Consider the following 17,708-nt stretch of genomic DNA (forward strand, 5'->3'; position numbering starts at 1 on the left):
AAGGAAAAAAAATGATGCTGAACTTTGTTATAATAAAAAACTTCCACCTGTAAAAGGCACCATTAATAAGAGAATGAAAAGATAAGCCATTGGCTGGGAGAAAATAAATTTAAAACATGTATCTAATAAAGGTCTTATATCCAAACTATACAAAGACCTCTTAAAACTTAAAAGCAAGAAAACAACCTGGTTTAAAAATGGACAAAAGATTTCAATAGACACCTCGTTAAAGAAGATAAGGAAACAGCAAGTGAATATAATGAAAAGATGCTCAACATCGTATGTCATTAGGGAATTGCAAATGAAAACAAGATACCACTTGTTTTAGAGATACCCTCATCCACCTATTAGAATGGCTAAAATCCAGAACACCAACAATACCAAATGCTGGTGAGGACGTGGAGCAACAAGAGCTCTCCCTACTGGTGAGATGCAAACTGGTACAACCACTTTGGAAGACAATCTGGTAGTTTTTCACAAACCTACACGTAATGTTATCATATGATCCAGTAATCACACTTCTAGATATTCACCTAATTTGAGCTGAAACTTATGTCCATACAAAAACCTGCACACAAAAGTTGATAACAGCTTTATTCATGATTGCCAAAAACTGGAAGCTGCCAAGGTGTCCCTGAGTAGGTACGTTAGTAAACAAACTGGGCCGTATCCATATAATGGATGGTTATTTAGTGATAAAAAAATGAGCTATCAAGCCACAAAAAGACATGGGAGAATCTTAAATGCATAATGCTAGGTGGAAGAACTCAATCTGAAAAAGCTACCTACTATACAACATTCCAGCTATATGACATTCTAGAAATGGAAGGACTTGGATAGTTGCTGGGGATTTGGGGAGAACTGGGGAAGGAATGAATAAATATGGGTGAAGCCTGGTGGATTTAAAGGCAGTAACACCATTCTGCATGGTCCTGTAGTTCTGTATGATCATGTAGTACCATGTAGTATGATGCAGGAACATACTGCACTCCTGTCAAAGGTGGTAGACCTGCACAACATACTACCGGCTGCAAAGTGTTAGTCACCGGGGAGGAGGACATGTGGGGACTCCATACTATGTATTCAATTTTTCTGCATATCTAAAACTTCTAAAGAGTAAAATTTGTTAAATTAAAAAGAGAAAAAACTAGCCCTGGCTGGTGTAGCTCAGTGGATTGAGCGCAGGCCTGTGAACCAGAGTATCGCAGTTCGATTCCCAGTCAGGGCACATGCCTGGGTTGCAGGCTGGTTCCCAACAGGGGATGCATGAGAGGCAACCATACATTGATATTTCTCTCCCTCTCTTCTTTCCCTCTAAAGATAAATAAATAAAATCTTTAAAAATAGAGAAAAAACTGTTAAATCAATGTCAGCTATCATAATTACCCTTGTGAAGTGGACTAGATTTGTGTTGTGTCCTCATTGGTTGGTTTGCTTGCTTCTAATTATAAAAGGTCTATGAACTTACATCTATGAACTTACAAATCAAGCATTATTTAATTCTCTACCAGCAAGAAAGAGGAGGTTTAGGGAATTGTCTAAAATTAATGACTAAGACAGGGCAAAGCTGAGACAAAACCCAATTATTCTATGGTTTTTCAATTCTACCTTTTTACCCTTCAATGATCTGAATTTGTATTAACTCACTATTTCAGCAACTTTCAACTTTGGTCCAAACTCACAATTTCCTAACTCACAAAGGACATCTAAGACTCTTGCTGATGTGGTTCAAGGCCCAGCCTGCAACCCAAGTGTGGGATAACTGAGAAGTTGTTGGATTCCCATTCTGAATTGTTGAATGAATACAATGAACTCCAAGTCATTTTAATATTTTCACAGCACAAATGAACTTCTAATCCCCAATTTATACAGCTAACTTTATATTCAGTAGTTTTACAATGTTACACAATGGTTTTTTTCCTCAAAAAACATTGACATAGCTTTACCCTGTTTTTCTCTCACCATATACTGATGGCTTGTGGCATTATATAGCAAATCAATGATATTTAAGGTTACTACCAGATCTTTCAGGAATGGGGAACCTCTCTAGTTAAAAGACTCTCAAAGTGACTTTCCTGTTAATCTATTTTATTCACCCCTGCTGACTCATCCTCTAAAAGGGTTCCTTTCTCTAGGGAAGGGGACAGACCCAGAAGCCATAGGTTATAATGCAATGGGAAACCACTTCCTTCACTGACCTCTTTCCAGCAATGATTCATGATCTGGTAGATATTGGAGGAGGCCAGCCGGGGCTTATATAAGCGAAATCCAGTAGTGATGTCTTCCACCACCTCTGAGTTGCTTCGGTTTTCATATGGAATTTTGCCTTCGCTGAAGACTTCCCACATCAGCACACCTACAAGCAATGGGGAGTGTAGCACAGCTAATGATAATGTTTACAAATAGCACACAAAGAAATGTACCTCTAGAAATCACAGGCTTCTTGACATTAAGATTCAAGTCCCTACCACCTGAGGGTTATTAGGCCTGTCTTATTTCTAAAGAAGAGATTTCCCAACCTTCTCAATGGCAAAGAAGTGCCAAGCTCAGCCTTTTCTTAGATCTAACTCAGATGTTACTACTGAAACTTATAGGGACATAGGAAACTCAAATTTCTACACATGATGTAAATAAGTTAAGTGGATGAAGTATACAACAGGGAATAGTGAGGACTGTGGAAAACCGAAGATTAAAAGTTCTGCTTCAGTGGGACCGCTGTAATCTGGCTCCAGCGAAGTAGGGCCCCAGGGAATGAGGGCTCAGGATCCACATTTTCTGATTTTTCAAAAGAAGTCGTATCTTGAGAGTTTTAAAATATAAACTCAATTTGATTTTCAAAAATACCGTGTAGACCAAGCAAAACATGTCCTCAGGTTGTCCGTTTTTGACAACCTGATTTAATCTCTTTTCTTCTTCTGCCTAAGATATACCCGTCACACCAAAAACCTCAGAATGCGTGACAAAGGGCAGTGGCCTGAGGCAGGCGTCAAGCTCTCAGACCACCCAGGATTCTGTTTCTCAGGCTTGTCACCCTTGTCACCCTTTCTACTCTGCTTCTGTCAGCTAATCTCATCTTTGGACACTCCAGATGACACATCCTAGGCAGGGATGGACGTCAGCGGGCCCCTCTAATTATAAGATGCAGCAGTGAATTCCCAGGCTGACAATCTGTGGCAGAATAAACCCCATTCAGAGTCGGAAGGAGAATGTGCCAAAGCAGCGGTGGCTGCAAATGTCTCTGGATGGGACATCCGGCAGGGTGCAAGCGTGATCAGCTGTACCACCCACAGGGAGGGGCCACGCATCAGCCCTACCCTTTCTAGTTACACTGGGGAAAGGAGAATATTCTGAGATTGCTTTAGTGAAATTGTATTTCTTCCAAGTTCATTCTGTAACTTAAATTTGACTAACAAAATCATAGTTAAGGCCTGTTGAACAGGGGAATCATTTTAAGGAACAGTTCAGAAGGACTCAGAATTAACAAATCACTTGGTTGTTGAAAATGGGTATTTTAAAATGCTGGAGAAGACTTTAAAACTAGTTATTCTCCTAAGAGATTTCATTAGTCAGCTTCTTCCTGGTTTTAACTACCAGTCAGTATCCTTGGCAAACCTTCCCTTTGTAGAGAGTGCCAAAATCAGACTCCAACTTGTTCGTACTGCCTAAAGTATGATCCTTCTTATAATTCACATCAGAGAGGTTGTCTGCTATGTTTTTGTGCATGCTTTAGCTTAGGGTGTCGTGACAAATCCAGCAAGAATATTTAGTACATCCTGCCACACCAACATCCTTCATTCTGCCTCTTCTTTGTGGCTGTTTTTACCTGTGAGAATTCTAAGTTCCTGCCATGGCCTGCCAACCTCGTCACCTACCATTCACCTCCTTTTCTTTGGACATGACAAGCTTTCCCACCTGCTGGTTGCTGTGTCAGGGATACTGTTCTCTGGATCTTTGAATGGAGACAGCTCCCCCTCATCATTCATATTTCTGTCCAAGAGTCGCTTCCTCAGAGAGGCCTTCCCAGGTCCCATGATTTAAAACAGACCTTCTCTCTATCCCATTATGGGACAGAAACAGACTTTTCTGTCCCATGACTTTGTTTTATTCATATCACTTTCTTACCACTACCTGAGAAGTTACAAACATGTTGATTAGTTTGTTTATGTAATCTGCCTCCTCCTAAACTTCAGCTCCAAGAGGAGTCTTCCCTATCCTATATTGTGAGCACCTAGATTAGGCCCTGGTATATAGCAGATGCTCTGTAAATTGTTGAATGAATGAGCAAACAGTTATTGAGGATTAAGTGTGGGAATATAATATTAGAAAAAATTGGTCCTGGCCCTCGAGGAACTCACATTCTGATCTCCTGACTCTTCCAGCTTTTGGTCTCAACAGCAGCCGTCACCAGAATCCTGTGTCCACTCTCATTTTCACTCTCCCCATTCCGAAGATTTTAAAGAATAACTACAATAATGAGGACCCCTTCATACAGACTGCCAGTGGAACTCCCTCACCACCCAGAGTTCAAGGGCAAGTGGACCCAGATCACTGGGTATGGGGCCAGGGTGACACTCACCAAAGGACCACACATCCGACTTGCTGCTATAGCGACTGAAGGAGAAGACTTCCGGGGAAGCCCACTTCACCGGGAACTTGGTGCCGGTGGAGCTGGTGTATTGGTCATCAAGGACAAACCTGGGAGAGAGTGGAGAGAGAATGTCAGAGTGTTCTGGGGGGCTGAGTCCCATTCTTGAGGCTCTGCTGGGGGACAACACCTCCCGTATTACCTTGTCATCCCAAAGTCCGACACCTTGATGACTTGGTTTTCTCCCACTAAACAATTTCGGGCAGCCTGGAGAAGAGACAGACCAAGAAAAGTGTGGATAGTCAACAATGAAGGAGTCTCCCATAATCCTGGCCCTTAGTTTTTCTATGTGCAGTTGTACAAGGGTGCTATGGAGCTTTACCAGTGTTGATTAAGCTCTACAAGTGCCTGCTGGAAGTTAGCTAGAAAGGTGAGCATGGGATCCTAGATCAGGATGAGTAAGGTTGGTCTTTTATCTTCATTTCTGGGGTCCTAAATAGAAGAGAAATCCACGGTGTTGTTTAACCAATGACATGCTCTAATCTAATGCAACCTGATGTGATAAAAATAATGTTAACACTAGGGCTGCTGGGAAGAGACTGTAACCCACTTGACTAAAATAGGAGTATTTTGAGGTTGTTAATCCTCTTGGAACCATTTCTCAGCAGGAAGAGTACCTGGTCCCAATGACTATCACAGAATGTGGCACTGGTTGTGCCAGACTGTGGCACAGAATGTGACAATAGACTCCAGTGAATCTCAAGTTTTAGCGTGCCAACGGGCAGGGCATGCTAAAATAAATATTCCTGGGCTCCAACCCCCAGAGATTCTGAGGAGAACTTTAGGGTCACCCCAGTGTGATTCCAGCAGTTCCTGCGATAATGCTTGGGAAAAAAAATGGATGTTTGAAAAGCTTCCTTCATTTGCCAAGAGGCCACAGAGAAGTGAAAAGAGGCTGTTGGTTTCTTTTTCGAAGAATGCAGACCGAATCACACAGGGTTAAAGTTAGGGGTGGGGCTGAGATCTAAGAGCCCTGACCTCAGTCCTCATGAAACATGTTCCCACTAGGACATCCCAAAGACTGTAGAGAAAGAGGAGGTTGGGAGGGAAAGGCAGATGGCCTGTGACTTGTCATTGATTACCACATTTCCTGTCTTGGGAGCTCAGCATTTCAGGGGCCCTGCCTCCTGGGCCTGCAGGCGGCTGCCCTGCACCTTCTTACCAGGTCTCTGTGGATGACGCACGCCTCTTCCAGGTAGGCCATGCCCTCGCACACGTCCAGGCACATGCCCAGCAGGGTCTCTGCAGCAAAGAGCCCCCGCTGGTTGCGCAGGTAATCCGACAGGCAGCCGTGCTCCATGAACTCAAACACGAGGCAGATGGGGGCCTGCTCCAGGCACACCCCATACAGCTGGACCAGTTTGGGGTGAGAGAGTTTCCTGGGGGAAAAAGTCAGGGGTGAGATGGTCCACACTCAATCTCTGCAAAGTGCACCCCCGCCAAACAAAAACGAAAACACGTCATTTGAACCTAGACCGGAAGGATGACAGGGAGCCAGCTGGTATGTGTGATGATGAATGGAGGCCGGCGTGGGTGGCGTGTTGTGAACCAGAGGAGAGGTGGGTAGAAGATAAGATTCATGAGTAGGCAGGGCCAGACCATGACAGGCCTGGCAGACCACAGGGAGAGAGGGGTTTTATTCTCTGTGCTATAGGAAGCCTTTGCTGGATTTGAGCAGGGAGCTGGCACAATGCGGCATCAGAGTGCTGTGTAAAGAGCACAACACAGAACATGCTCCCCAGGGCATCTGTTCATACTCTTATTTGGACCACTCACATCATGACTTCAGCCTCCTCTATGAAGTCCTCTTCTGACATAGCTCCTTCCTGAATGGTTTTGATGGCCACCTTGTCCTTGTTGAGCCAGTAGCCAAGATGCACCAATCCGAACTGCCCGCTGCCAATCTCCTGCACAAAAGTGAGCTCCGAGGGGTGGATCACCCATTGTCCTGGAGGAGACACAGGGTTTTCCAGGGTTGGTAAGCAATCAATATGAGGGATAGGGCTACCAGGAGATTGTATAGCCCTATACAGAATGTTAGCCTATCGTTAATATAACCCCCAAATGGCAAATGTTGTAAGTCCTAGATCTAGAACTATCATAGATAGATAAAATTATTATCTTTTTTCTAAATAACAACATAGGATATGCATTTAAAACCATGAAAAACGTATGTGTGGAAGATTACATGGAAAGAGAGAGGAGAATGGCATTAAACAGGATATTAAAGAAAGTAAATGAAAGGTTCTTGTAAGGTCCCAACCATTTTCTCTACCTGGTTGAAATGTACTATTGTTATTTTTCACGCAGAGCAAATTTCATTTAAGCTGGTCATGCATTCATTCATTCAACCATCAAGAGCACCCACTATGTACACAGCACTCTACTAGGCCTTAGCAGGGGTGGGGGCTAAGGAATTAGATTTAAAAGGACTGGGAGAGAGGGGCCAGCCAGTACAGTGTCTGGCACATAGTAGGCTCTCAGTAAATGTTCAATAAACAAATAAAAGGGATCTGAGTCTCAATTTTCACACTGACAAAGATGAGTGGGGTCGTAATTAATCTGTGACATCCTATCCAGCATGGATACATTGGAATTTTACAGTTATTAGAATAACTTTATTTTCATAAAGAGACTAAAGAGGTATGTTCCTATCCTGACACTTGGTCTACAATCACAGACAGTTTGATGTCTACCTCTGAAGCAGAGACTCAACAGAGAACGGTTCTGAGTACCTACTGTGTATCAGATGTGATGCTCCTTAGGAATGGGAGCTCATAGCAAGTGAAGAATTACCATCTAGCCACCTGGGTCAAAATCACCTTGGGCACTTGTTTAAAATGCAGACTCCAGGGCCCCTCTATCAGGGATAGTTTTGGTAAGTGTTGCGGAGGGTCCAGGAGTCAACATTTTTTAAAATATATTTTATTGATTATGCTGTTACACAGTTATTCTATTTTTCTCCCTTTATTCCCTCCTGCTTTGCACCCTGCTCCCACCCTCATTTCCCCTCTTAGTTCATGTCCATGGGTCGTATATATAAGTTATTTGGCTTCTCCATTTCCTATACTATTCTTAACCTCTCCCTGTCTATTTTGTACCTACCATTTATACTTCTTATTCTCTATACCTTCCTCCCCATTCTTCCCCCTCCGCCTCCCTGCTGATAACCCTCCATGTGATCTCCATTTTTGTGATTCTGTTCCTGTTCTAGTTATTTGCTTAGTTTGTTTTTGCTTTTTTTAGGTTCAGTTGTTGATAGTTGTGAGTTCATTGTCATTTTACTGTTCATATTTTTGATCATCTTTTTCTTAGATAAATCCCTTTAACATTTCATATAATAAGGGTTTGGTGATGATAAACTCCTTTAATTTGACCTTATCTGGGAAGCACTTTATCCGCCCTTCCATTCTAAATGGTAGCTTTGTTGAATAGAGCAATCTTGGATGTAGGTCCTTACCTTTTATGACTTTGAATACTTCTTTCCAACCCCTTCTTGCCTGCAAGGTTTCTTTTGAAAAATCAGCTGACAGTCTGATGGGAACTCCTTTGTTTCCTTTTCTCTTGCTGCTTTTAAGATTTTTTTCCTTATCTTTAATCTTGGGTAATGTAATTATGTTGTGCCTTGGTGTGTTCCTTCTTGGGTCCAACTTCTTTAAGACTCTCTGGGCTTGCTGGACTTCCTGGAAGTCTATTTACTTTGCCAGCTTGGGGAAGTTCTCCTTCATTATTTTTTCAAGTAAGTTTTCAATTTGTTGCTCTTCCTCTTCTCTTTCTGGCACACCCATGATTTGGTTGTTGGAACATTTAAAGTTGTTCCAGAGGTTCCTAAGCCTCTCCTCATTTTTTTGAATTTTTGTTTCTTCATTCTTGGAATTTAAATTCCTGGTTGAACTTCCTTGACTCTTTTCTGTTTGATTTCTTCCTTCTGATCCAAACTCGTTGATTTGAGTCCCGGTTTCCTTTTCATCACTGTGGGTTTCCTGTGGAATTTTCCTTAATTTCACTTTTCATAGCCCTCATTTTTTTCTCTAATTTGTGGCTATAATCAACCAGATCTGTTAGGATCCTGATTACCAGTGTTTTAAACTGTGCATCTGAGAGTTTTGCTATTTCTTCGTCGCTTAGATTTATCTCTGGGGCTTTGAGGTCTTCCTGCGACATTTTTGGTCTGTTCTGGCCCTTGGACTCCCAGGTCGCTGGGTTGTGACGCTGTATGTGGGGGCGTGGTCAGAGCGGGGAAATGGCGGCGCCCTGCGGGGCTGGTCCAACCGCCCACTCCCTCGCCCGTCCGCTCGCCCGCAGACAGGCAACCGCAGTCAACACGCAGCACCGCCTCCCCACCGTCTCCTCAGCAGTCGCTCACCCGGTGGGTCGCTCGGTCGCTCACTAGGTCCAACCCTGGGCCTGGAACCCGTGCGTCTGGATTCGCGCGTCTGGACTCCGCGCCTGGGTCCGTCCGACCGGAGCCCTCCCGTGCAACTCCTCACGAGACGCCGGTTTCGCCCCTTACCGGTCGGACTGAAGAATTTGTTGTTAACGGACTTCCGAAAAGTTCAATTTTCCATGTTCTGGTTGTGTTCTCTGGTGCTAATATTTAGTTGTCCCTAAACTTGGTTGTGTGAGAAGGCACGGCACATCCACCTATACCTCCATCTTGGCGGAAGTCCATACTCAACCAATTCTGTGAGCATCCTGATTACCAGTGTTTTGAGCTGTGCATCTGATAGGTTGGCTATCTCTTCATCTCTTAGTTTTATTTTTGCAGCTTTGATCTGTTCTTTCATTTAGGCCACTTTTTTTTTTTTTGTCTTGATGCACCTGTTATGTAGTAAGGGGTGGAGCCTTAGGTATTTACCAGGGTGGGGCAACCCACTTCGCTAGGTTGTGATGTGGTATGTGGGGCGGGGTCTGAGAGGGAACAATGGCACTTGCTCTGCTTTCTGCCAGTTTTCAGTCCCTTCCCCTGATACTCACAAGCAAATTGAGCCCTTCTAGTGCTGACTCCCTGGTGGGTGGGTCTGTGTACATTCCAAGACCCTGTGGATCTCTCCAATAACTCTCCTGTGAGGCTAGGAGTTTCTCCCGCTGCCTCATCCCCCACAGGTGTTTTCAGTCAGAGGTTCTGAGGCTTTATTTCTCTGCGCTGGAGCCCTGGGTTGTGTGGTCTGTCTCCCTCCCCAGTTGTTCCTCTGGGTTTGTCTACATGAGAATGTGAGACCGCCGGGTCTGCCAGCTGCTGCCTTGCCACAAGTCCTTTCTGCTCGGCTGCCCATCTCCACCCCTCCTACCGGTCTGGGTGAGTATTTCTTCTTTAACTCCTTGGTTGTTGGATTTCAATACAGTTTGATTTACTGTCAGTTCTGGTTGTTTTTTTAAAATTTGTTGTCCTTCTTTTGTTTGTGTGAGGAGGTAAAATGTACCTATCTACACCTCCATCTTGGCTGGAAGTTCCAGGAGTCAACATTTTGAATAAGCATCCCACATGACTTGGATGCACACTGAGATTTGAGAACAGCTGATGGGGGAGATATCAAATGAAAATTACAGTCTTCTCAACCAGTACAGTTTGGACAAGGGGATGCCAGCTCATTGCTTTTGAGTTCCGGGTAGATACCACAAGTGGCTGAAGCAGTCCCACAGGACAAGAAGGAATAGTAGGGCCTGTGGCACAGGAGCTTCATGCCCTTCCTAATGGCATTCAAAAAATTTTTCACACTGTGCAAAGAAATACTTACGGATGCTGCCAGCTTACAGCCCTTGCAATGAACCCATATCTGACAAACTAGACAATACAAACTTCTAGAAGAAAAGGTGAGGACATAGTACTAGGGCATTGTTACCTAGTATTTTTCCAGTCACATTTAGTAGAGTGCTCTGTACAAAGTAGGTACCCAGAAAACACTTCACTGATGAACTCTTAACTAAAACCAAGGAACATTGTTTTGGCCAAGATAAACGTTGTCCTATAGATAACTCTCACACACATAAATGTGGATTTGTGCACACCATCTCCACATACACAGTGTGCCTGTTCCAATGGTCATTTTAGGTCTGGGGAAGAGTTAGGTTCATGGAAAGTTCATTCAGATTTGTCCCAAACCTTGAGGGACGTGAGTTTTAGTGCAAATGTCTAACATTCCTGAACGCGCTGCTCACCATATCTCAGCCCTGCTGTGACGGGGGCTTTCTGCCTCCAGGAACAAACCGGGTAGCGAAGCCGAGTGACCAGGCCTGGATCAATTAAAAAGCAAAAGGCTGTGGTTAGAGCTTCACGGTGCTCACCATCCTAGTTAAGCCGCCAGGAAGAAATAAAACACAAAGCCCAATCATTGATATTATACCTTCTGAGAACAATCAGAAACACAGGTGGGCAGGTGGTGAAATCCCATGCTTCCAACAGCAGAATTTGCTGATGGGAAATACATACTATAATCCAATATTTGGCATCTTTTTCTATTTGTATACTTAATTATTATTTAAGGTCAGCTTGTCTGCCATAAAGACACCAGGCTAGGTGCTTGTCACTTTTCTGCAAGCTCCTGTGTGAGGGTCCCCCCCTTGTCCTTTAGGACTCACCTCCTCCATTGTGCTGGTGATAATTGATGAGGAGAGGGATGGAATCGAACACATACTTCTCGGCCACATAGTATCGCTTGGGGTTGTCATTTGTTTCTTTGATGTGATAGTGCTTTATGCAGGGGTTGTTCTCACTTAAAGACATAAAACATAAATGCAGGGATTAAGAATCAATGTTCAGACACAGCAGCATTGACTGGTATCGGATTCCTACTAGCCTCGCTTTTCACCCTCACAAGGACGACCGATATATTTCAACCCGTGCCAGTGTGGACAGGTTGCCCTGGGTGCTGTATGGAGGACTCGGAGGCTGCATGGGGACCCGAGTAGAGTCAGTGCTGTGATGTTTCTTCCCCAGCTGCAAAATGGGGAGTGGTCCCACCTGGGCTGCATGTTTGCCTTCCCTGCTCTGTGATTCTAACTAATTATCAGCATGTGCTAAGGAGACATCTCAGGCCCCTTTGCACCAATTTGATGTGTACAGCAGAGTTAACCTAGCAGCCCTGACTGCTGTCTTTAGAAAGGCCTGCTTGCCAGGCAGGCCCTTGGTGTCTGAGAACTTGGAGTTGGGGAGGATTCTCACCATACTCTAGCTAACATGGGTGGTTCCCTGGGCCTACATTGCTTGTATAAACAATGTGGTTCTGCCCACTGCCTGCTTTTCTTCTGGGAGCCTGGAATTTTGCTCTGCATTAGGCAGAGGCTGCCTGTGTGGCCAGCCCCCAGTGGAAACCTTGGGCACTGAGTCTCTCGTGAGCTCCCTTTGTAGACGCCACTCTGGCCCTGTGGTTGCAGCTTGCTGCTGGAGGAATTCAGCTTGTCCTGTGTGACTTTGCTGAGCAAGGACTCTTGGAATCTTGTGTGTGCTTTTCTCTGGATTTTGCCCCACATGCCTTTTCCCTTTGCTGATTTTGTTTTGATTCCTTTTGCTGTGATAAATCTTAACCTTGAGTATAACTGTACGCCGAATCCTGTGAGTCTTCCCAGTGAATCACCAAGCCTGGGGGTGACCTTGGGGATCCCACGCAGCTTTAGTTCTCACTTCTCCGTCCTATCTGATGGAGTGGCAGATCACTCTCATCACTGTGATGAGCACTGCACACTTTCCCACCCCCGGCCAGCACCCCTGCTCCTTGTCACCTCTCTAAACCCTGGCTCATGCTCTGAGTCTTGTTCACATCCTCCATCCTCCCAGAAATCCTTAATAGTTATTTTTCTCTCTCCTCTTAATTCTTCCTTCACTTTGGTCATTGACAAGCTTCTTATTCTTCCTCATTTTCGCACTAGAAGAGAATTTGATGTCATTTTATGGAGGTGGATGCTGAAGTCCTGAGAGGGGCAAACGTGCAGTGAGAGCCTTGACGGCAGCTGGAGGAAGCATGAAGGGGCTGGACCAATGCATCTCCACTGCCTCAGACTGGGACCAGCAGTTCTTTGAGCCTCAGTTACTTGTTTGTAAAAGAAGCATAGTAACACCTGCCTTCAGGGCTTATTAGGATTGGAAATGGTCTGTGACATTCTGGCACATAGTAAGGACTCAGTAAATGGTTAGGTAGGTAGCTTCATTATTAGCAGAGCCGGAACTAGCATTCATATCTTCTCGCTTCCTTTTTATTATTCAGAAGTACCTTTCTATTATTCTATGTGATTTATTATAAACTCATCAAATACAGAGCCAGGTGTTTTAGTTCCTTATAGCTCTGCACTCAGGGATGCTAACTGAGAAAAGAACCTGGCCTCCAGTCCCAGCTCTGTCGTTTGCCAGTTAAGTGACCACAGTTACATCCTTTATTTCTCTGGCCTTGACATTCTCAGTGGGATCAGGGAAAGCACACCATTCCCAGTGACCCCTCGACCTCCTGCTCTGCCTGACGTTGCTGAGTGTGCTGCCTTCCTCACCCACTTCAGAACCATCTCACCCAACACTGATGAGCAGGTTAGCACCATACCTTACGATGGCCTTGGTGAAAACAGACAAGGTGTATGTTCCTGGGGTCCTGGAATCTCGTACCATGAAGGCTCCTTCTTTGCCCTGGAATGGTTAAAAGAAATGGAAGCTTAGTGATCCCAGAAAACCAGGCTCATGCACCCAGCTCATGAACTTCCTTGCATGTGAACAGGGGGAATTCTGTAGGCCAGTTTGGTATAGGGCAGACTTTCAGCAATAATGGCCACCATTTTGTATGTGCATTCAATAGATATGTCTCGACCTCTCACCATGGATCAGAGACTGTTCTACTGGTGATACAGGTAGTGATGAAGGCAAACAGACATAAGCTCTGCCCTCTTGGAGCTCACCATGTACCAGGTTTATTACAGATACTGTCCCACTCTCACCAGGGCACTGCAATCTAGCTGTCACTATCTTCAATTTCCTGATGAGGATACTGAGTGCCAGAGAGCTGAAGTGACTTTCTCATGACCCACAACCATTAAGTGGGCAACCTGGAAGTTGAACCTTGAACTTGGCCTGTAAGCAAAGGGATGCTCATTCTACTACTCCATGATGCCTCCATTCAACAAATGTTAGAAGCCACATCTCCATTCCCCTACAAGGGCATAAGCTTCCTGTCCTGGAAGCTCCATCAGTTCCTTAATGAAAAGATATTTTTAGGCCCTTTTCAAAGTGCTGACTTTGCTGTAGGGCAAAAGGAGAAAAACACGAACTTCTGGCTGCATGAGAGAAGTGGAGAGAAGGGAAAGACCCAAATATGCACCCCTCATTCCCCCTGGCAATTTTGCTAGCACTGATAAAATCAGTGTAAGCAAATGAATATACCCGTTTACTCATTCCTGGTGGGAACTTTAAAATCTTAATTCCGTTTTGAGTCCTTTCTGCCTAACGCTCTGTTCCCACCCAGCTATAAATCTGTTGGTAATATTTGCAAAACCTATTAGTTGATTTACTTAACATAGACATAGTATGTTCCTTCAGTCAAGGCCAGAGGAGCCAGAAGCCTGGTATGGTGGGCCTATATTTGTAGCAGGTGAAGCATATTGCATACAATTCAGAACAACACTGGCCCCTCCATCCCCCAACCTCAAAGGTGAGTTGTCTACACATACAAATAATACTCACAGATGGCCATGCTGATTGTTTGAATCCTAGAATCTTGAGGTTAGAAAGGGCCATACAGAGGTTATCTAGTCCAGGCTTATGCCGACCTCAGCACTGTTGACATTGGGGCTCCATGATGCTGTGTGGTAGGAGGTTTTACAGGGTGTTTAGCACCATCCCTGGTCTCTAACAACTGGGTAACAGGCACAAGCAAGTGTTCTCTGGTGGACAAAATCTCCTCTGGTTGAGAACAACTGATCCAGCCTAACTACCTAAACCTCTGTGTCCCAAACATTGCTGATGATCACATTTACCCAGAAAAAACAAAATAGTGACAGCAAGCAGCTGACCATGCTCCATCCCATATCCATGCACTAGAATCTCCAAGACCGGAATTCTTGAAGTCTGAACTTTTCAAAAGCTGGCCATGTGATTCTTACTGACATTCAAGTTTGACCTTCACTGACTCAGCTAAACTCACAGCTCTTCTTTATAAGAGTCTGATGAATGGTCTCTGTTTCACAAAACAGCACTGATAGTCATGAAGCTCACCTTGCACAGACACGTAACCTGCTTCCTCTAACTTGGCCCTGAACCTCCAGGATGTGTGTGTGACTGTGTGCGTGTGTGTGTGTGGGGGGGGGGGTTGGGGACAATTGGCCCTTACAATATTGTTCATTCTTGCCAAACATACAGTTTACCACATAAACTTTGTGAAACTCCCCAAACTCTTCTTATCTCTGCTGGGAGTTTCAAAAGTCTCTTTTGAAATTTGAGAGGGGAGCTGGAGAGTGGGGGAATTGGGTGAAGTTGGCCAAAAGGTACAAACTTACAGTTATAAGCCAAACAAGTCATGGGGATATAATGGACAGCATGGTGACCACACTTAATGGTACTGAACTGTGTATTTGAAAGTGTCTATGGTATATTAGAAAGTTGCTGAGAGTAGATCTTAAAAGTTATGAGAAGAAAATCTTGTAATTATGTGTGGCCATGGGTGCTAATTGTGGCAATCAGTTTGCAATTTACACATCTATCAAATCTTCATGTTGTGCCCCTTAAACTTGTACATTGTTAGATGTCGATTTTATCTCTCATTATGTTTGTAACGTTCATCCACACATTACACGTAGCATAAATTGTCTTCAAAATTTCTCTCCTTTTGCCTAATACTGAAGCTTTTGCTCTCATCTCATTGAAACGTGATGGGTTAAACTCAAGGCAGGAAGAGGTGACTCCATCTGCATATGTAACTTATTCTAAAGGGGAAGAAACATGTACCACAAAAAGACCAGAAAGTTACCAACAGTCTTGTGAAGAGAGGAGTGTGAACATCTCTTCTATTTAGTTAAGAACATTTTCTGTTGGTATTCTTTTAAAGAAGCCATTTACTTTTTGGACAAAGACTGGAGATCAGAGCAGAGCTCCACTGTTAACGAGAGTGATCCTCAGACATGAGACGGAGGAAGGCGAGGTGAGGTCAGCCGCCGCCTCCTCCGAGCACGGGAGGTTCGGAGCTCGTGGTCGTTGTCCTAGGTGGCAGTCAGTGATGGTGACAGGAAACTGGTTTGGGGCTGAGGTGGCCTTGAGTACTGAAGGAAATGAGGCATCCAGCATATGCTGTACCACCTACTTCCTGAAAAGGGCTCAGAGGAAGTCACAGCCACCAAGAACATGGGGGCCTGACGGGTCTTTGCTCACAACGCCACCACACTAGGGGCACTGACCAGGCAATGCAGCCCGGGGCGGGCGGGGTGGGGAACCTCGCACCCATGGGAGTCCCATGGGGTTTTCAAGGTCTCTATATACCTTTTATACTTTATGTGGAAAAAATAAGTAAACAGGTAAGAAGAGAAAAAAATCATTCCAAGGAGATGAAATGCATGGATAAAAAAATAGGGATGGGAGAATAGAACTTAACTCCGATATCCTCTTGTACACTGTGTGTGTGCACATGCGTGCATGTGTGTGTAAGAAGCACCCCTGTGCAAGTACACACTATGCCACTGATTCATGCTCTGAACTTGGCTCCAGTGTACTCGCCTATAACACAAAAGGGATAACACAGATGTTTTTAAAGGGAATTCTTGTTCTAACGGTCTATAGTTCTGTGAATTCTAGATATTTCCTGATTCCGTGTATAAGCTTCAGTTTTCTGGGCTGTAAAATGATCTTTGTAAGGTTGCTGGGAGAATTACTGTAAGATGCTGAGAACAGTTCCTACACAAGGAGCTGTTCCTGAACATATCAAGGACTATGATACCTGCACCAGGATTATTGGCACCGTCATTGCCATTATCACCACGTGCTATGAGTTGCCATCAGTTGGATGTATTAATTCCTGCTTTCGTATGAGACAGGTTGACTGGGTTAGAATGAGCCTTCTCTCTTTCTGTCCCTATATTTGAAGGTTACCTTACAGGAGATAATCTTGACACATAGGTTAGGTTATTGCAAAAAAAGATGGAGGGATAACTCATCACCTGTCATGCCACATTGTACCCTAAGAGATTCTGACACATAGCTGCTCTTTAGTCTAGAGCTGGTTCTTTTCTTCTCTTGAGACAAATCCACTCATAAGTCAATATTGCATCTTCAGTGACAATTTAGAAGCATGGACATAAGATAATCAATGTGCAAGATGACGCTCCTGCTGGAAATTCAGGTTGCCCAAGCATGTGATGCTGAAAGGTATGGAGGGGCTGCTTGCAAGAAGCGTACCCTCTGCAAAATGGGTATGGACAGAAGAGAAACTCCTGAGGCCCACTGTGAGAACAGTGCCATGGAGAAGTACTGACATTGTACCATGTGGGTTCAAAGGGAGAGGGAAAGCACGCACAGCTTCTTGGAGGAGGTGTTATCTGAAGACTTGATAGGACACCATCGGAAATGCTTTTCTTTGGTTCCCAAGCTCAGGGAGGTCCCAGAATCACCTGGATGTCACCTCCAGAGGTTCTGATTGGTGAGAGCCAGAGTGTTGGAATTTGTATTTTTGAAAACCTCCCCCAATAATGCTCACAATCAGCCAGGTTCTCCTTAAGCACAGCTGTTAATTTAAAAACACTTATTAAGCATTTGATGTACTTTGTCATAGGTAGAGTTTTGGGTTCCTAGGTATAGCAGGCACATGATAAAGGGTTTCTGTCCTAGTGAAGAAAAATGTATAGGGCAGTACATCAGGAGATTTAGTTAATAAAAATGAAATAAATCCATTATTGGTTCATTGCAATGAGTCAATCCATGTCTTAGTGGTCCCATACTTGTTAGATAAGGAGACCCTAAGGAAACTTATTCAGCTGTTGTTTTAAACAGCATATACCACAGGGACCACTGAAGTTTGCCCTTGCAGTACCTAAGGAGGCAAAGAGGATTTGGTCAAGTAGTTCAGAATGTTAGTAAGGAGGAATGTGTCAACTATCAGGGCAA

The 17,708-nt window shown here is 44.3% G+C and overlaps 1 protein-coding gene across 1 annotated transcript in view; it reads right to left on the minus strand.

Annotated features, from left to right (window-relative positions):
• The window catches only part of ITK (IL2 inducible T cell kinase), a 60,848-nt gene that overhangs the window by 8,264 nt on the left and 34,876 nt on the right, over positions 1-17,708 (minus strand). The window contains exons 9-16 of the mRNA XM_037152256.2: positions 13,174-13,256; positions 11,225-11,358; positions 10,805-10,879; positions 6,422-6,593; positions 5,808-6,024; positions 4,788-4,852; positions 4,577-4,695; positions 2,199-2,356 (exon numbers count right to left, since the gene is read on the minus strand). Coding sequence (XP_037008151.2) covers positions 2,199-2,356; positions 4,577-4,695; positions 4,788-4,852; positions 5,808-6,024; positions 6,422-6,593; positions 10,805-10,879; positions 11,225-11,358; positions 13,174-13,256 — 1,023 coding nt within the window. The remainder of the gene's footprint in view (positions 1-2,198; positions 2,357-4,576; positions 4,696-4,787; positions 4,853-5,807; positions 6,025-6,421; positions 6,594-10,804; positions 10,880-11,224; positions 11,359-13,173; positions 13,257-17,708) is intronic.

The sequence above is a fragment of the Artibeus jamaicensis genome, unplaced genomic scaffold (assembly GCF_021234435.1).
Source record: "Artibeus jamaicensis isolate MK-2021 breed Jamaican fruit bat unplaced genomic scaffold, CSHL_Jam_final contig_432, whole genome shotgun sequence".
Taxonomy (NCBI): domain Eukaryota; kingdom Metazoa; phylum Chordata; class Mammalia; order Chiroptera; family Phyllostomidae; genus Artibeus; species Artibeus jamaicensis.